Here is a 13,635-nt window from a genome sequence, read left to right as displayed (position 1 = left end):
GGAATTTGTTTTTTGTTTTTTTTTTGGTTCAAATGGGGTCAAGTTGGGAATCGAACGAGTCCCTCTTCTAGTATTCGTTACTTCAGAAAAAAAAAAATCCTGTCCTAAAAACACATGGTATCAGTATAGTGGGACTCATCAGGACTGTTTGGTTTGCAGTCAATGACCGATATCACAATGTATTTCTATTAATGGTAAGTCTTTTCTCAGGAATTTACCAACATAGCTGAGAGCAGTGTTGACATTCCTGTTGCCATTGTCTGGTTTCTGTGGTCACTGAACGTACGACTGTACGTATTTTGCATGTGAAAGATTTACGAGCTATGTACTAGCAAATCGTTAGCTAGCATCCATGATTGGTGTCTTAGCCAAAGTGTTTTTGTTCCTTTCAATTCTACGATTTAGGACAGGAAAATCACACGTTCTTTAATCTTTATCCCATGTACATAGTAGCTTTTGTATTAAACAACTTTCATGTAGTCTTGTAGTTCTGGGGTGAGATTGTGGTGAGTTTGGGATGTGTTGGTTAATGTACCTCTCTTTCTCTCTCTCTCTCTCTCACACACACACACACACACACACACACACACACACACACTGCTGTGTGATTTTTACAACTTGCACACAAACATACAGGAAGAAACTGGACAAGGGGCTTCAGGACTTTGGACTGTAAACAGAACAGACGTAAATCTTGCTAATAAGTAGCTGTTATACTAGCTGTGACATGGCAGCATATAAACAAGCACATAACAGAAACTGATCGTTGGGTTTGTAATTTCAGTTTCCATAAAACCGTGGCAGAAGTATTTCAGGTTTTGTAGGTACAGATAGTTTTTACTGTCCCCGAGTCTTTTATAATAGAGCTTTAATTAGCACTGTTGCCTCTTCCTACATCAGCTACAGAGGAATTTAGGTACCCTACCTTATCAAACCTAGAGTTTGAAACTCAACAAGCTTTTACAGTTTTTAAAGAAGTTTTTAAAGGATGAAAGTGATCTTAACTACAAACTCAGACCAAATTAGTGTAAGCCTATTTGTGTGAGGATTTTTTTTTTTCCAGTGTTAGTTAAACGATATACACACCAACAACTCGATTTGATTTTAGGTTGTGTTTTTAAATGATCCAGGTCACAATATATGATTAGTTATAATGCAAATATACAACATCACAAAGCTGTCTGGTGAAAAGATTTGTCTTCTTGCTATAGATGGACAAACCTGTTGTTTGACATACACAACTACCATTATACCAGTTCTTCTAGTTCTAAAACAAACAGCGCCATGTATGTTTCCTATTGTCAGTGACAGGATACAAGCAGCTTCTCACTTGACAGTAATCACTACTTATAAATTGTCATTGTCAGCTCCTGGTGATGTGCCTTAAAAAGGCTGAGCATTGCTTAAACCTCATCTTGAGTCAATTTGCCATATTATATTGTCATTCGGAGTCACTGGGAGACTAGAAAGATCACGTACGGTATGATGTAGGAAGCCGACAATACACACGTCATAAACAAGGTTACACTAGTGAGAACATTGTTGCTAGGCAACTGAAATGTGTGAACCTCAGGTATTGAAACTATATCCAGGATTTTTATATGTTTACATGTATTAGAATATTAACATTTCACTCAGATCATAATATGACAAAATTGATCGCAAAGTCAAATTACATTGAGCAGAGTCAATATTTTTATCACAACCCATGGACTAGATAATTGTATGATTTGGATACAATTTCAAATAATATCTCAATCTTGTAATAAACAAGGGTAACACATGTGAAGGCAGCTGTTATTTTCTGACGCTATACTCGTACAGAAAACCTGAGAAGAACGGTTCTTTCATTCTTAAAAGTTGGCATGGATTCTTTAGAATGATCCCAAAGTTAACTCACAGTCTAATACAAACTTATGCCTCAAAAATGGAACTGGGCCCAATTTGTTTACAGACTCACACTTAACAAGCAACAAGTGCTAAAGCTTAAGGAGCCAAGAACAGTCTTTAACAAAGCAGGTGCAGAGCCATTGAGAAACTGTAGTGGTCATGCTCAAGTGACTCTAAATAGACTCGACAGATTATCTGGATTGGACCACTCACTTAAATCTCCTCGATCTGTTCATGGCAACAGTGCTTTTGTGTAGGCCAGCGTCACTTCAGGCATGGTCTCAGGTGGTCACTGAATGCCTGGGAGGTTTCTTTTTTGTGTGTTCAGTGCTTAAGCATCCCAACCTCAGCGTGGTAATAGAAAATATATTATAGGGTTATAAATAAAATTTTTTTGCTTTATCTCTCCATCTCTGTTACAGAGTAATGCAGCGGTGTCTAAAGAGAAATCAGATGTGGAGGCTGCGAAAGGGGCGGCAGAGGGCCAGGCAGGGCGGCTTTCTCAGGAGGTTGAGAGGCTGAGGAAGAGAGTGCAAGAGCTGGAGAATGAGGTGGCCAAGCTCAACCGCATCATTGACGAGGCCAAGCTGCTGGAGAGCAAGCTAGATGAGAAAGCCAGACGTCTGGAGGTGAGAGTCACTGACTAAACTGCAGATGTTATGGGTAATTGGACTGGTTTTGTAGAAAGACACTAAAACACTGTGTGACGGACAAAGCATAATTTATAGTTGGCACTGTTTTTACTTCAATATATGACTCAGCAGTGTATAAAATACATTTAAGTGTGCGCATCAGCTACATTTGTGCAACAAAGAAGGAACACTAAAGAGCCTGTAGTGTCAGACTGTTGATATACGGTGCATGTAAAAGCAAACACAGAGACAGACAGAGGACAAAACCTTTACCAGTATCAGCATTTCCCTCCGATGTGGTCGGTAATTGCAAGTTGATTGTTCCATTTCCATCACTACGTTTTGCCACTTTTGTTGTTTTACATAAGATACAATTCTTCCACTGAAATGAAAACACTACTCTGACTACTCAGTTGTTCATGTGTGACTGCAGAAAGAGAAGAGGCAAGTTGAAGAGTCTCTCAATGAGGTCAAGGAAGAAGAAGAAGAAATGAGCCGTGCAAATCGAGCTCTTACGGCACGACTGGAAGACGTGCAGGTGGGTTACGTTTCCTACAACACGATTCATTATTGTTGTACATTGTGCTGAAGGGTCTGGTCAGAGGATGCACGGAGAAAAATCCTAAAATTTGGTGTCTGTTCTCCTCAGAGAAACTTGACCAAACTGACCCAGGAACACAGAGAGCTGGAGGAACGTCTTAAGGAAGAAAGGAGTCAGAAAGAGCAGTTTAAAAACACAAAGAATGAGATTGAGGAGGAGAGGAGACTGCTAGACAGGACTGTGGAAAAGCTGCAGAGGGAGGTGAGAATCAACATGTACTACACAGCTCATCAGTAAAAAGCTCCAAATTAGTTTTTTATAATTATTAACATTACAGAATTTAAGTCTATCTTCAGATTACATCCAGTGTAACATAATTTAGACTTCTGTCAACACAATACAATGTCATTCAGCATTATGCAAACAGTTCATTAAAAACGTGCTAGCTCTGAAGAAGAAATGTAGGCTAAATCTGATCAGTTACAAAGAGCAAGCTTTGGAAAAGAAAAAAAAAGATCTTTAGTGATCCTGAGATGCAGAGATTAATTCAGTCATGATTGGCTATATTTGTAGACCTATAAGTGTAGGTACAGCAATAAACATTTCATAATGAACTTCAGTTACCAGATGACCTTTCCATCTCCCATGCTACTGATTTATGTGTTCAGTAATATTGCAATATTATATATCAGTTGATTCTATAACTGAGATCGAAACAGTCCATGTCTATCAGCAGAGCCTACTTATGAGAGACCTTCGTTGGATAGAGGATACAGTGTCTACATAAATGGCTGGGAGTTTTTTCCTGACTGATAATGACCCAGCATTTGCATCCAAAAACTAGTTTCTTTCAGCTGGCAAACAATTTTATAAGAACAACCTTGCAAAAATGGTATATAGTTGTGTTTCATTTAAAAAAGTTTTTCCAGCACGGTTGACAGTAGAATTGTCATCGTTAAGTGGGAAATGTTTTCAGACTAATGTAGTAGGTTAAGCTGCATTCTTGACCGTCTGCCTTGCTGTTTTTTTAACTGCTTATTAACTGTGTGTAGATGTGTGAGATCGTAGAGGCGTCTCAGTGCTCCACGCAGGAGTTGCAGGAGCAGATCGACACCTACAAGGAGAAAAACAGGAGGGAGCTGGCCGAGCTCCAGAGGCAGCTGCGAGATGGAGGTCTGGAGCTCGAGAAATCTCGAATCACTGCCAAGTCTCTGCAGGAGAAGGTTGGTTGGGTGGGACACACAGCTACTCATCATTAACAACTCACCAGATAACCTGTAAACAAATGTCATATCATGGGTCCTGGAAACCTGCATGTTTTGATATGCTGTTTGACATTTTCCCCAGAAATACCAGCCGCAGACATCAAAATATTTATATGATTTGGGAACAGTATTCTCAGAAGATTAGCAGTTTGTGGAATACTCCAGCAAGCTCATTTTGTAACAACAACCATGCCACAGATAAAGTCAGAGAGATCACAAACCTTACTCCACATTCTGATGTTTGATGTAAACATTATCTGAAACTATTGACTCTTGTATTTGTATTACTGTATGCACGGTGCTGCTGCTACGTGATTGACTGATTTAGACCACTGCATGAAGGAGCAGGTGTACGTGAGTTCCTATAAAAGTGGACAGTGAGTGTCGATAGACTGAAGTTCAAACCATTATGTCACAGTGGTTTCAGGGTGTTGTGTGTGTGTCTGTGTGTATGTACTGTATGTGTGTCTGTGTGCGTGTAGGTTTGCGTGTGTGTGCGTACGTGTGTGTGCGCATGCCCATGTGTTTGGAGCCTTATGTCTGTAGGCCATTGTGAATCCTTTTCAGTGTAAGACAGTTTTTGACAGTTTGTCAGAATATCTTTTTACTGTAGTTTAAAAGATTTTTTTTTTTCTATTATCGAGACTACAATAAATAAACACGCAACCAGGAAATGAAGCAGAGTTCTTTCGAAGTAACAGTTGAATATTAAATACTCGAGTGTCATATGAAGACACATATCTTACATAACTTGAATATTTTCATCTTCTTTCCTTACCTTCTACTTTGTGTCTTTTATATTATTTAGCTTCTTCTTCTCAGAGTTCTGCTGAATTTGTTTGGGAATGCCTTTCTGTCGTATCTGTAATGCATGTGTGGATACAGTGAACTATTTCAAAATAATCTTTCTGGACTATGATTCAGTTTCATCTAAAAATACACTTAGAAAAAAATATTTATTAACTTCACAATGACAACGTCTGGGTTTCCAGCATAACTGAGTTATGGAGTAAGCAAAACTTCCTTTCTTTTATTTGTGTCGAAATTCCTGGCCATGATGCTCCTTTATACACTACAGATGTGGATTAGTTAGGAAAGAAAATGCTGGAGAATTCCTTTAGCTGCTCAGGCTCTGTGACAAAGTAAAGATCTAACCCATTTCACACTCCACAAACCCAGTAACCCTTGACCTCAGCTGATGGGATGCAGTTATCCCATCACCACTCTGGCATGTGTGGAATGTTATTGTTTGATATGGGAATAGTGAGTTGTTCAAACGAGCAAGCTGTGAGGAGCACGTTGTCCAAAACTGAAGTGGAGAGATAATCAGCTTTATCCAGACTACATCTCTCTCTCTCTCTCTCTCTCTCTCTCTCACACACACACACACACACACACACACACACACACTGTGTGTGTCTATTTTGCATGATGCTGTTGGAAAGGAATAAAGAAACAACAGCACTATTAAAGTGGAGAGATGTAACATGCAGGCCCTTCCCCTGTACGCAGCTGTGCGTGTAGGAAGAAGAGGATGTGTTTTTGCTGAGACGGGAGAGTCCGAGCGTTGACCTCCTGACTCCTGATCCCCTGAGACGTCCCTATAATATACACACGCACACACATCCAAGTTGTTCGCACAGCTGCATCCTCAGCTCTGATATGTCTCTAAACTCCCTAAACACACAGCCTTTATCATGCACACATGCTTACACTAGACACACTCCCACTACACATAAAATGATTAGACTACACACATTATCTGCTGTCTTTGTCTTACTCATTCTATTGTTTTTTAGGTTTTTCATTACTGGGTAAAGCCTTTAGTATAGTGTGATGTTTTGATAGATAGATAGAGAGAGAGGATGTGTGTGTGTGGGGGGGTGATTGTGTGTGTGTGTGTGTGTTCATGATGAAGGCAGTATATTGTGGTTGAGGTTATAAGAGCAGGATCCGAGTGTGCAGGAATGTGTGTGTTGAGCAAGAATGTTAAAGTATGTTACAATGTGTGCTTTACACTACAATGTAATTGAAAATGTTAATCATTTGTTATATAAAGTTTCCCTCTTGTACTGAATGTAGGTTATGATCTGAAATTTGTTACTTTATAGTTTTGCATTGTTTTACTACTGTTGTTAACAAGTAAGGAAAGCTTATAAGTGCCAGCATAGCACAAACGTCATAACTTTGCCTAGATGACACACACATTTCACATAAATATATATTTATAGGTTTACATAAACACACAATCCCTCTAAATGTATTGGAACAGCAAGGCAAATGTATTGGAACAACCAGTTCTGTTTTCTGTTCCTGTTTTTGTTGTATGCTGAAAACCTTTGGGTTTGGCAGCAAAAGATGAATATGAGATAGAAGATTTCAGCATTCATTTCTAAAAATCTTCCATGTTAAACAAAAACTAAAAAACTGGCCTTGGCTTTTCAGTATTTTCAGCAGGGACTGTAAGTTTATACAGAGACACATAAGTGGAAGTGAACAGTACATCAGCATTTTATTTGGGCTGAAAATGTTGGTTGGGGTAACTCTGTTTATCTAAGTATTTGTATTGTGTGTGTGTGTGTGTAGGTTGGTCAGTTGGAAGAAGACCTGCGGTTCTGTAAGAGAGAGAGAGACGAGGCAGAAGAGCGAACGAAAGCTTTGCAACAGAAAGTCTTTGCACTAGAAGTGGATGCAGACACTAAAGTGCAGAATAACGACAAAGCCAGACAAATCAAATTGTTAGAGGTATACACACACATGCACACACACACACACACCCACAATCACAATCAGTTCAACTGTTAAGCTTTATATCCAATAAAATATCAGCTGTATATTTATAATAATATCTCAATTATCTGTCAGTTGTTCAATCTATGGCTTTTAACCAAAGCTGTTGATTATAGATATAGAGATGTTCTTAGTCTATTGGAGTCTGTGGCTTTAAAACCATATTAACTGATAGTGATTTAAACTACTACATACACTAGTACTCTCAGATGATGATGATGATGATGATGATGATGATTATGTGTATTATGGTCATGCAGGAGCAGGTATCTCATCTGGAGATTGAACTGGATGAGGAAAGACAGAATGGTGACCTGCTGATGGACAGAATAGATCGAGGCAGAGAACAGGTGAACGTTTCTCTGAAATCTTTTGTAGAATTTATCAGATGTTTAACACTGAAGAAACTGTAACTGGATATTGAAGACACTTTCTACAGTACAGTAATAGTGTTCCACCATAAAGCACATATTTAATATATAAACACGTTAATACAGCACACAGGTTGTTCTGGGATCTGGTCTGTCCAGTCTTGTTTTCTGCCTAGTCTGTGAATGAGAGGGATTTGGATGATGGGATTGTATTGTAAGAGGATCTTGCGTAATCGTCCACTTTGGCAGGATGTCCCATCATGTAACATTGCCTGTCCAATTTTCAAGCATCAATTAGGAGCTCTTTCTAATGCAGTGCCTCAGCCAAAGTATACGAGTTGCCGGGCTTCTCAGGTTAGCAGGCGCCTGACTTCACTCTACCTCCATTTATGGGACAGAAGATTGAGGAATCCCAGCGCAGAGGTTTTTGTTTTTGAACATTTGTACACCACCTACTCTCTATTCCTACATTAGAATCTGAGATGTAAGGATTTATTGAAAAGAAGTTGCTTGTGACATTTAGGAGCATGGAAAGTTTGTGTTTGTGTGTGTGTTCGTTGCACATGCAACACTAAGGAAAGTTCCTTTGGAAACGAGCCATTTATTTTCAGCTTCACATCACATGGTGAGGGCATGTTTACACCTTAAACTTTTGCCCTTTTTCAGCCTCATATGGCTTTTTGTGCGTATTGTGTTCAGAGAACTTTTCCCATGACATAATCGGGTCCTTAGACGCTACCGCACCTGTAGAGAGGCATGGCTAAGATGTGCCATATCTGGATGCGAGTTGAGCTAATGATGAATAGATGAGGGAATGCAGTTGCATAGACGTCTGGAATTAGAGAATGGAGCCAAAAAAGACACAATGGTGCTATGAGAGGCCAGGGTGAGTTTCCGTGGAAACAGTGACATGCAGTAAAGGTTTAGAGGGAAGTAGATTAAGCGAATGAGGAGCTTTAAAGTGGCAACAGGGGGGCATCAGGATGGGCACACCTGAGACCCATGGCACCAGGTGCAAAATGAGAGTGTCTAAATGAGAGTAATCTTCTGCTAGTCTCTCTCTCTGATGAGCGTGTGTGTGTGTGTGTGTGTGTGCGCACATGTATTAGTGTACTGTTCTCTGCTGAGTCGGCACCCTGCAACACAGACACACGCATCCCATCGCTCATTGCTGAGCAATGCTGTCACACACTAATTGGCATAAAATATCATCCTCCATTACTGCCTCATGCCAACAGATAGTCGTCCTCTCGTTGTTTCTCTATCAATCCCTTTCTCATAATATTTTATTCCCTCTGTCTGAATGTACTTTTTAGCTGAACAGGTGTAGCTGTTTTCTCTACATCATATGGAACATCTGTAGGGTTTATACCTTTGAATTATTTATCTCTAATAATCAACTTGTTTCTGCCTCACCTAGAGTGTTTTTGTACTTCTCTTACTTCAGACATGAAGAATATTTTGATCAGGTGCATTTAAGGTCAATAGTGTGTCAGCCTTTCCCTTTAGATGTTTATTAAAATACTACATGCACTTGAGTAATAATTGTGATTTAATCTTTTGTGAGCAGTTGCATTGTTGGATCTTAGACTCGGCTCTGCAGAATTCAGCTGTTAGTCTTTAATAATTACCCTTCATGCTTTTAGAGGTCCATCCAGGTAAGGAATGAGAGAGGCGTTAGAGCGTTTCAACCCAGCAATCAGCAGTTCAGTCACTTCGGCTGTTTTACGGAAGTACATGTAGAGGAAGTGTGTTTCAGAATGTAACCTGGCAAGAATTTTTAGAGTAGTTCAATAAGAAACCCGACCTTTTCACTTGAAATGAATCTTTTAAAAAAAAAATGCAAATTACTACTGAGAATGTTCCAGTAATTATACAGGCACAGACTCTAAAAGGAAGTGTCAATATAATGGTGTTATAGTGCAATGTGTTTAGTGTGTGTGTGTGTGTGTGATGGTGGTGTGTGACAGATGGAGCAGTTGAGGAGTGAGCTGCTGCAGGAGAGAGCCAGCAAACAAGACTTGGAGTGTGATAAGATTGCCTTGGACAGACAGGTAAACATAAAAAGCCTCTTTCATGCTATAGAGCACAGCCGTTCTCAGGGAGATTACAAAACAAAAAGCCTTGTTCATTTTAAACGGGCTTTATATGACAGTTAATTTCAGAGCATTCTTATACAAGTACACTTTATATTCGCTAAGATCCTCCAGAGATCATTACCTGGTACACAGTTGAATTAAAAATGAAAAAGTGTAATAAAAGGAGCCAAATCTCTACAAATGATCCGTATTGTGATTAGGGTTTTATCTCTTTTGTCTCTTACCGGCTTGCTAAAGTTTGTAACAGCATGGATTTAAAGATTGTTGACACTGTTATTGTTATTATAGAATAAGGACCTGAAGAGCAGAATATCTCATCTGGAAAACTCACAGAAGTCTAGTAAAGAGGGGCTAGTGGCCCAGCTGGAGAGCCGTATCCAGGAGCTAGAGGAGAGACTGGAAGCAGAAGAAAGGTTGGAAGCTACAATCATAGCTTTTTTTAACAGTAGGAAAAAAACATCCCCAATATAATTTAGCTGTGTAATTCTTTCTGCGGGACAGGGACCGTGCAAACCTGCAGCTGGTGAACCGTCGGCTGGAGCGTAAAGTGAAGGAGATGGTGATGCAGATGGATGAAGAGCAGCATTCTCTACAGGATCAGAAAGACCAGGTGAACACAACAAGCTCATGTTCACATCACACCGGCCTGTTTTAGCCTTTCTTCTTTGTAGGATTGAGTGGGTGTGAGTGCACGAGTAAGGTTTATTCAGTCTTGTACAGGAGTTGATCTCATATGATGCCGTGTGTGCAGCTGAACCTGCGTCTGAAGGCTCTGAAGAGGCAGATGGACGAGGCAGAGGAAGAGATTGACCGATTGGAGCACAGCAAGAAGAAACTACAGAGGGACCTGGAGGAGCAGCAGGAGGTCAACGAGCAGCTCCAGAATCAGCTCAAAGCATTACGCAGTGAGATAAGGTACTGTAACCAGAATCAAGCAGTGGCTTTTAAATAAACTGTACAGGAGATATTTTAGTGCGATTACTTTTGAATATCTCAACTAATTTTGAAAAGAGAGATGTACTTTAACCACATTACATTTTTCATCGCTTTCCCACTAAAAACAGTTCAGTAACAAACGGCTTCAAAGGAAAAAGTCCAATTTCACAGTAATGTAATAATAATTAACAGTGTTTCTGTTTCCTCCCAAAGACGAAAGACCAGCTCAGCTCCCCTTATTAACAACATGCATGATGATGATGATGACGACGACGACGACATCAGCACTGACGGAGAGACCTACTTCAGCTCGGCATCAGGGTATAAACGCTCCAGCAGTCAGGACGCTATCATTAACACATTGTCTCTCTGAGGATTGAGGATGCTTATTTTACACTATCTGTGTTTAATTTAATGTATTTGAAGTGCATTAATAAACGATCAAACTACTTCATTTTAAAGCTGTGCCTATTAATGCAACATTGTTAGTCCAGTGTTGGATGATGTGGTGATGATGATGATGATGATGATGATGATGAATTAAGGTTTGAAATTCTGTAATTTATTAATCAGCGGCGATATGAAGTAATGGAATATGAAAGGGCAGTAAATACCACTGAACTGTTTAAGGGTTCTATTACTTGTGTTTTTTTTTTTTTTATATAAATGTCCATCCAACAGACGGTTCCTTGTTCTTAAACAAAACATCTTTTGTTTTATGTTTTTTGGAAGGAGTTTTTATGTTACTCTCTCTCTCTCTCTCTCTCTCTCTCTCTCTCTCTCTCTCTCTCCCCCCTCTCCCCCCCCAAAAGAAACTTATGCTGCTCTGTGTTTTTTTTTTATTGCTTGCGCAGTTTCTTATTAATGATATGTTAAACTCTTCACAGCTCTGTGCTCCACTGCACTCTCATGCAAAATGTAAAATAATAAAAGCCTGCGATGTGAAGTGAGGTTTCATCATAGTGGAAGCAGATTTGTTCCTGAGGATAAAAAAAAAAAAAGTGTTACGACAGCAATATAAACATTTGACTCATATCTCACACAGTGTTTTTCATGTTTGGTATCTTTTACATTTATCTGTATCTGTGGGAGCTTAAATTCTGCCTTTGTGTTCAAGCAGTGGATATGTTTAATGCTTTGTTTTAATCATTTGTGACGTCAGCTCAGTCAACATGTCAGTCCTATTCTCAGTCGTTAGCTGGTGTGTGTGTGTTTGTGTTCACGTTTGTGAGTGTGTCTGTACATATGGTTGTGTGCACACTCATGTACAAGTTAGTGTGTCTATGTGGTTGCGTGTGAGTGTGTCTGTGTCTATGTGGTTGTGTGTGCGCACATTTGTGTGTGTCTGTATGTTTGCGTGTGTCTGTGGTTGTGTGTGTGTATATGGTTGTGTGTGCACATTTGTGAGTGTCTGTGTGATTGCGTCTGTGTGTTGTGTGTGTGTGTGTGTGTGTGTGTGTGTGTATATGGTTGTGTCTGTGTGATTGTGTCTGTGTGATGATGTGTGTGTGTGTGTGGTTGTGTGTGTGTATGCGCTCATCTATGCATGCGTGTTGATCTGAAACAGGAGTGATTGTACATTATCAAACACAATATCCACCTGTTCTTCACCAGCAAGAGCAGAGCGCAGGAGAAGCAGAAAGCCTCAGATTGATAGCTCAGCTATGTTCTGTGTGGAACAGAGAAGGCATGTCAGCGTTTCAGAATCGTTGTTATCTTCATGAGTGATCACTGTGACTTATTAATTTAGCCTAGAGGTCCACTAGTTCTGTTCTATTAGGTCTGTATGGGGTGAGCTGGTGTTCAAACAGAGAAAGCACAGACCTTAGTATTGCAGCCCTGCAGGATTGAAGTCTGACACTCCCACTTTAAACAATGATGGACTGGAATGAACACGAGCAGTGTTTATCAGTGAGCAGTAAACTCTTCTGTTTGATCTGCTTTATTATACAGATCCACTGCTAAAGCACTAACCTGATTCACTATGGGAGTTGTGCTCTGTCGGTTTTATTATGGTTTTCTGTGTTGACAATCAACTTTTTTTTCATTCTATTCTTTTGCAATACACTGTGATTATTTGCACTGTACATTGTAACAAGCTTTTTATTTTTTTTCTTCTGAGGCCTAAGAGAACATTCCTTGTAAAATCCCGAGTTTGTGATTCCTGTGTGAAGAGATTTTCCCAGCACGCTACACATTTTACTCTGTAGTTGAATAACTCGCACCTCTTCATGCCTCTTTTCTCAGTTAGACATTGCTTTGCATGAAACCCAGGTAGGTTTGGGGCCAAAATTTTATTCTTGCTCAGCTGTATGAGATCGTCTTAAATGTTGGTCACATTCCTGCACATTAACTTCAAGGAATCACATCTTTTATAACCCATTTTTATTTGAACTGTACAAAATGTTGTATTAATGATGAGGAAAACAGAACAAATCCTGCCACTACCTCTATGTATACAGTTATATTTTGTATACTATGAACAGGAAAACTGAAATAAATCTGCAAATAGTTAATCACAGTTCTGTGTCTGGTTATATTTTTTATTTGAATAAGCCACTCACTGCCAATTATTAGGTTATTCTACGTTGATCCCTGGTTTTTCATGTCCTATCTACTGTATGTTGTCCATCAATAAACAGGGATCAGATATTATTTAGATTAGTCAAAGCAGCCACACTGACCTGGCAGCATCATGATATTTTGAGCGGCTCTTATCGCTCCTCACACCCTCGGATCTAACAGCACTGCTCGACTGGTCACACTATCTCTCAGGGTAAGAGGTACTGTAGGCAAACAGCAAGTGCCAACTTTTTCAAATTTTTGGATGATGGAATGGACTTCCCATAGTTTCCAAACAGCTGAGTTACTGGCTATCTTCGAACAATGGTTGAAGACCTTCCTCTTCCTGAAATACTTAAACTAGCACTTTACTTAAACATACACTTGTTGTGTATATATAAAAAAAATAGGTTGATGGTATCCTAGGTCTGTAACCTAATAAACCAGTGCTAATGTATTCAACGACAGAGACTTAAAAGCACTTTTGTACGTTGCTCTGTATAAGGGCGGCTGTCAAATTCCGTAAGTATAAATATAAATGTGAGTGGA

At 39.6% G+C, this 13,635-nt stretch overlaps 1 protein-coding gene across 1 annotated transcript in view; it reads left to right on the top strand.

The window, feature by feature from the left end:
- Positions 1-13,045, top strand: part of cgnl1 (cingulin-like 1) — a 30,285-nt gene extending 17,240 nt beyond the window's left edge. Inside the window, exons 9-19 of the mRNA XM_060858798.1 lie at positions 2,313-2,519; positions 2,956-3,060; positions 3,172-3,324; positions 4,116-4,286; positions 6,915-7,073; positions 7,379-7,468; positions 9,460-9,543; positions 9,877-10,001; positions 10,090-10,198; positions 10,340-10,503; positions 10,738-13,045. Coding sequence (XP_060714781.1) covers positions 2,313-2,519; positions 2,956-3,060; positions 3,172-3,324; positions 4,116-4,286; positions 6,915-7,073; positions 7,379-7,468; positions 9,460-9,543; positions 9,877-10,001; positions 10,090-10,198; positions 10,340-10,503; positions 10,738-10,897 — 1,527 coding nt within the window. The 3' untranslated portion in view covers positions 10,898-13,045. The remainder of the gene's footprint in view (positions 1-2,312; positions 2,520-2,955; positions 3,061-3,171; positions 3,325-4,115; positions 4,287-6,914; positions 7,074-7,378; positions 7,469-9,459; positions 9,544-9,876; positions 10,002-10,089; positions 10,199-10,339; positions 10,504-10,737) is intronic.
- The last annotated feature ends 590 nt before the right edge of the window (positions 13,046-13,635 follow it).

Source organism: Tachysurus vachellii, chromosome 23 (genome assembly GCF_030014155.1).
Source record: "Tachysurus vachellii isolate PV-2020 chromosome 23, HZAU_Pvac_v1, whole genome shotgun sequence".
Classification (NCBI taxonomy): Eukaryota; Metazoa; Chordata; class Actinopteri; order Siluriformes; family Bagridae; genus Tachysurus; species Tachysurus vachellii.
This window is presented reverse-complemented; position numbering and strand designations above follow the sequence as displayed.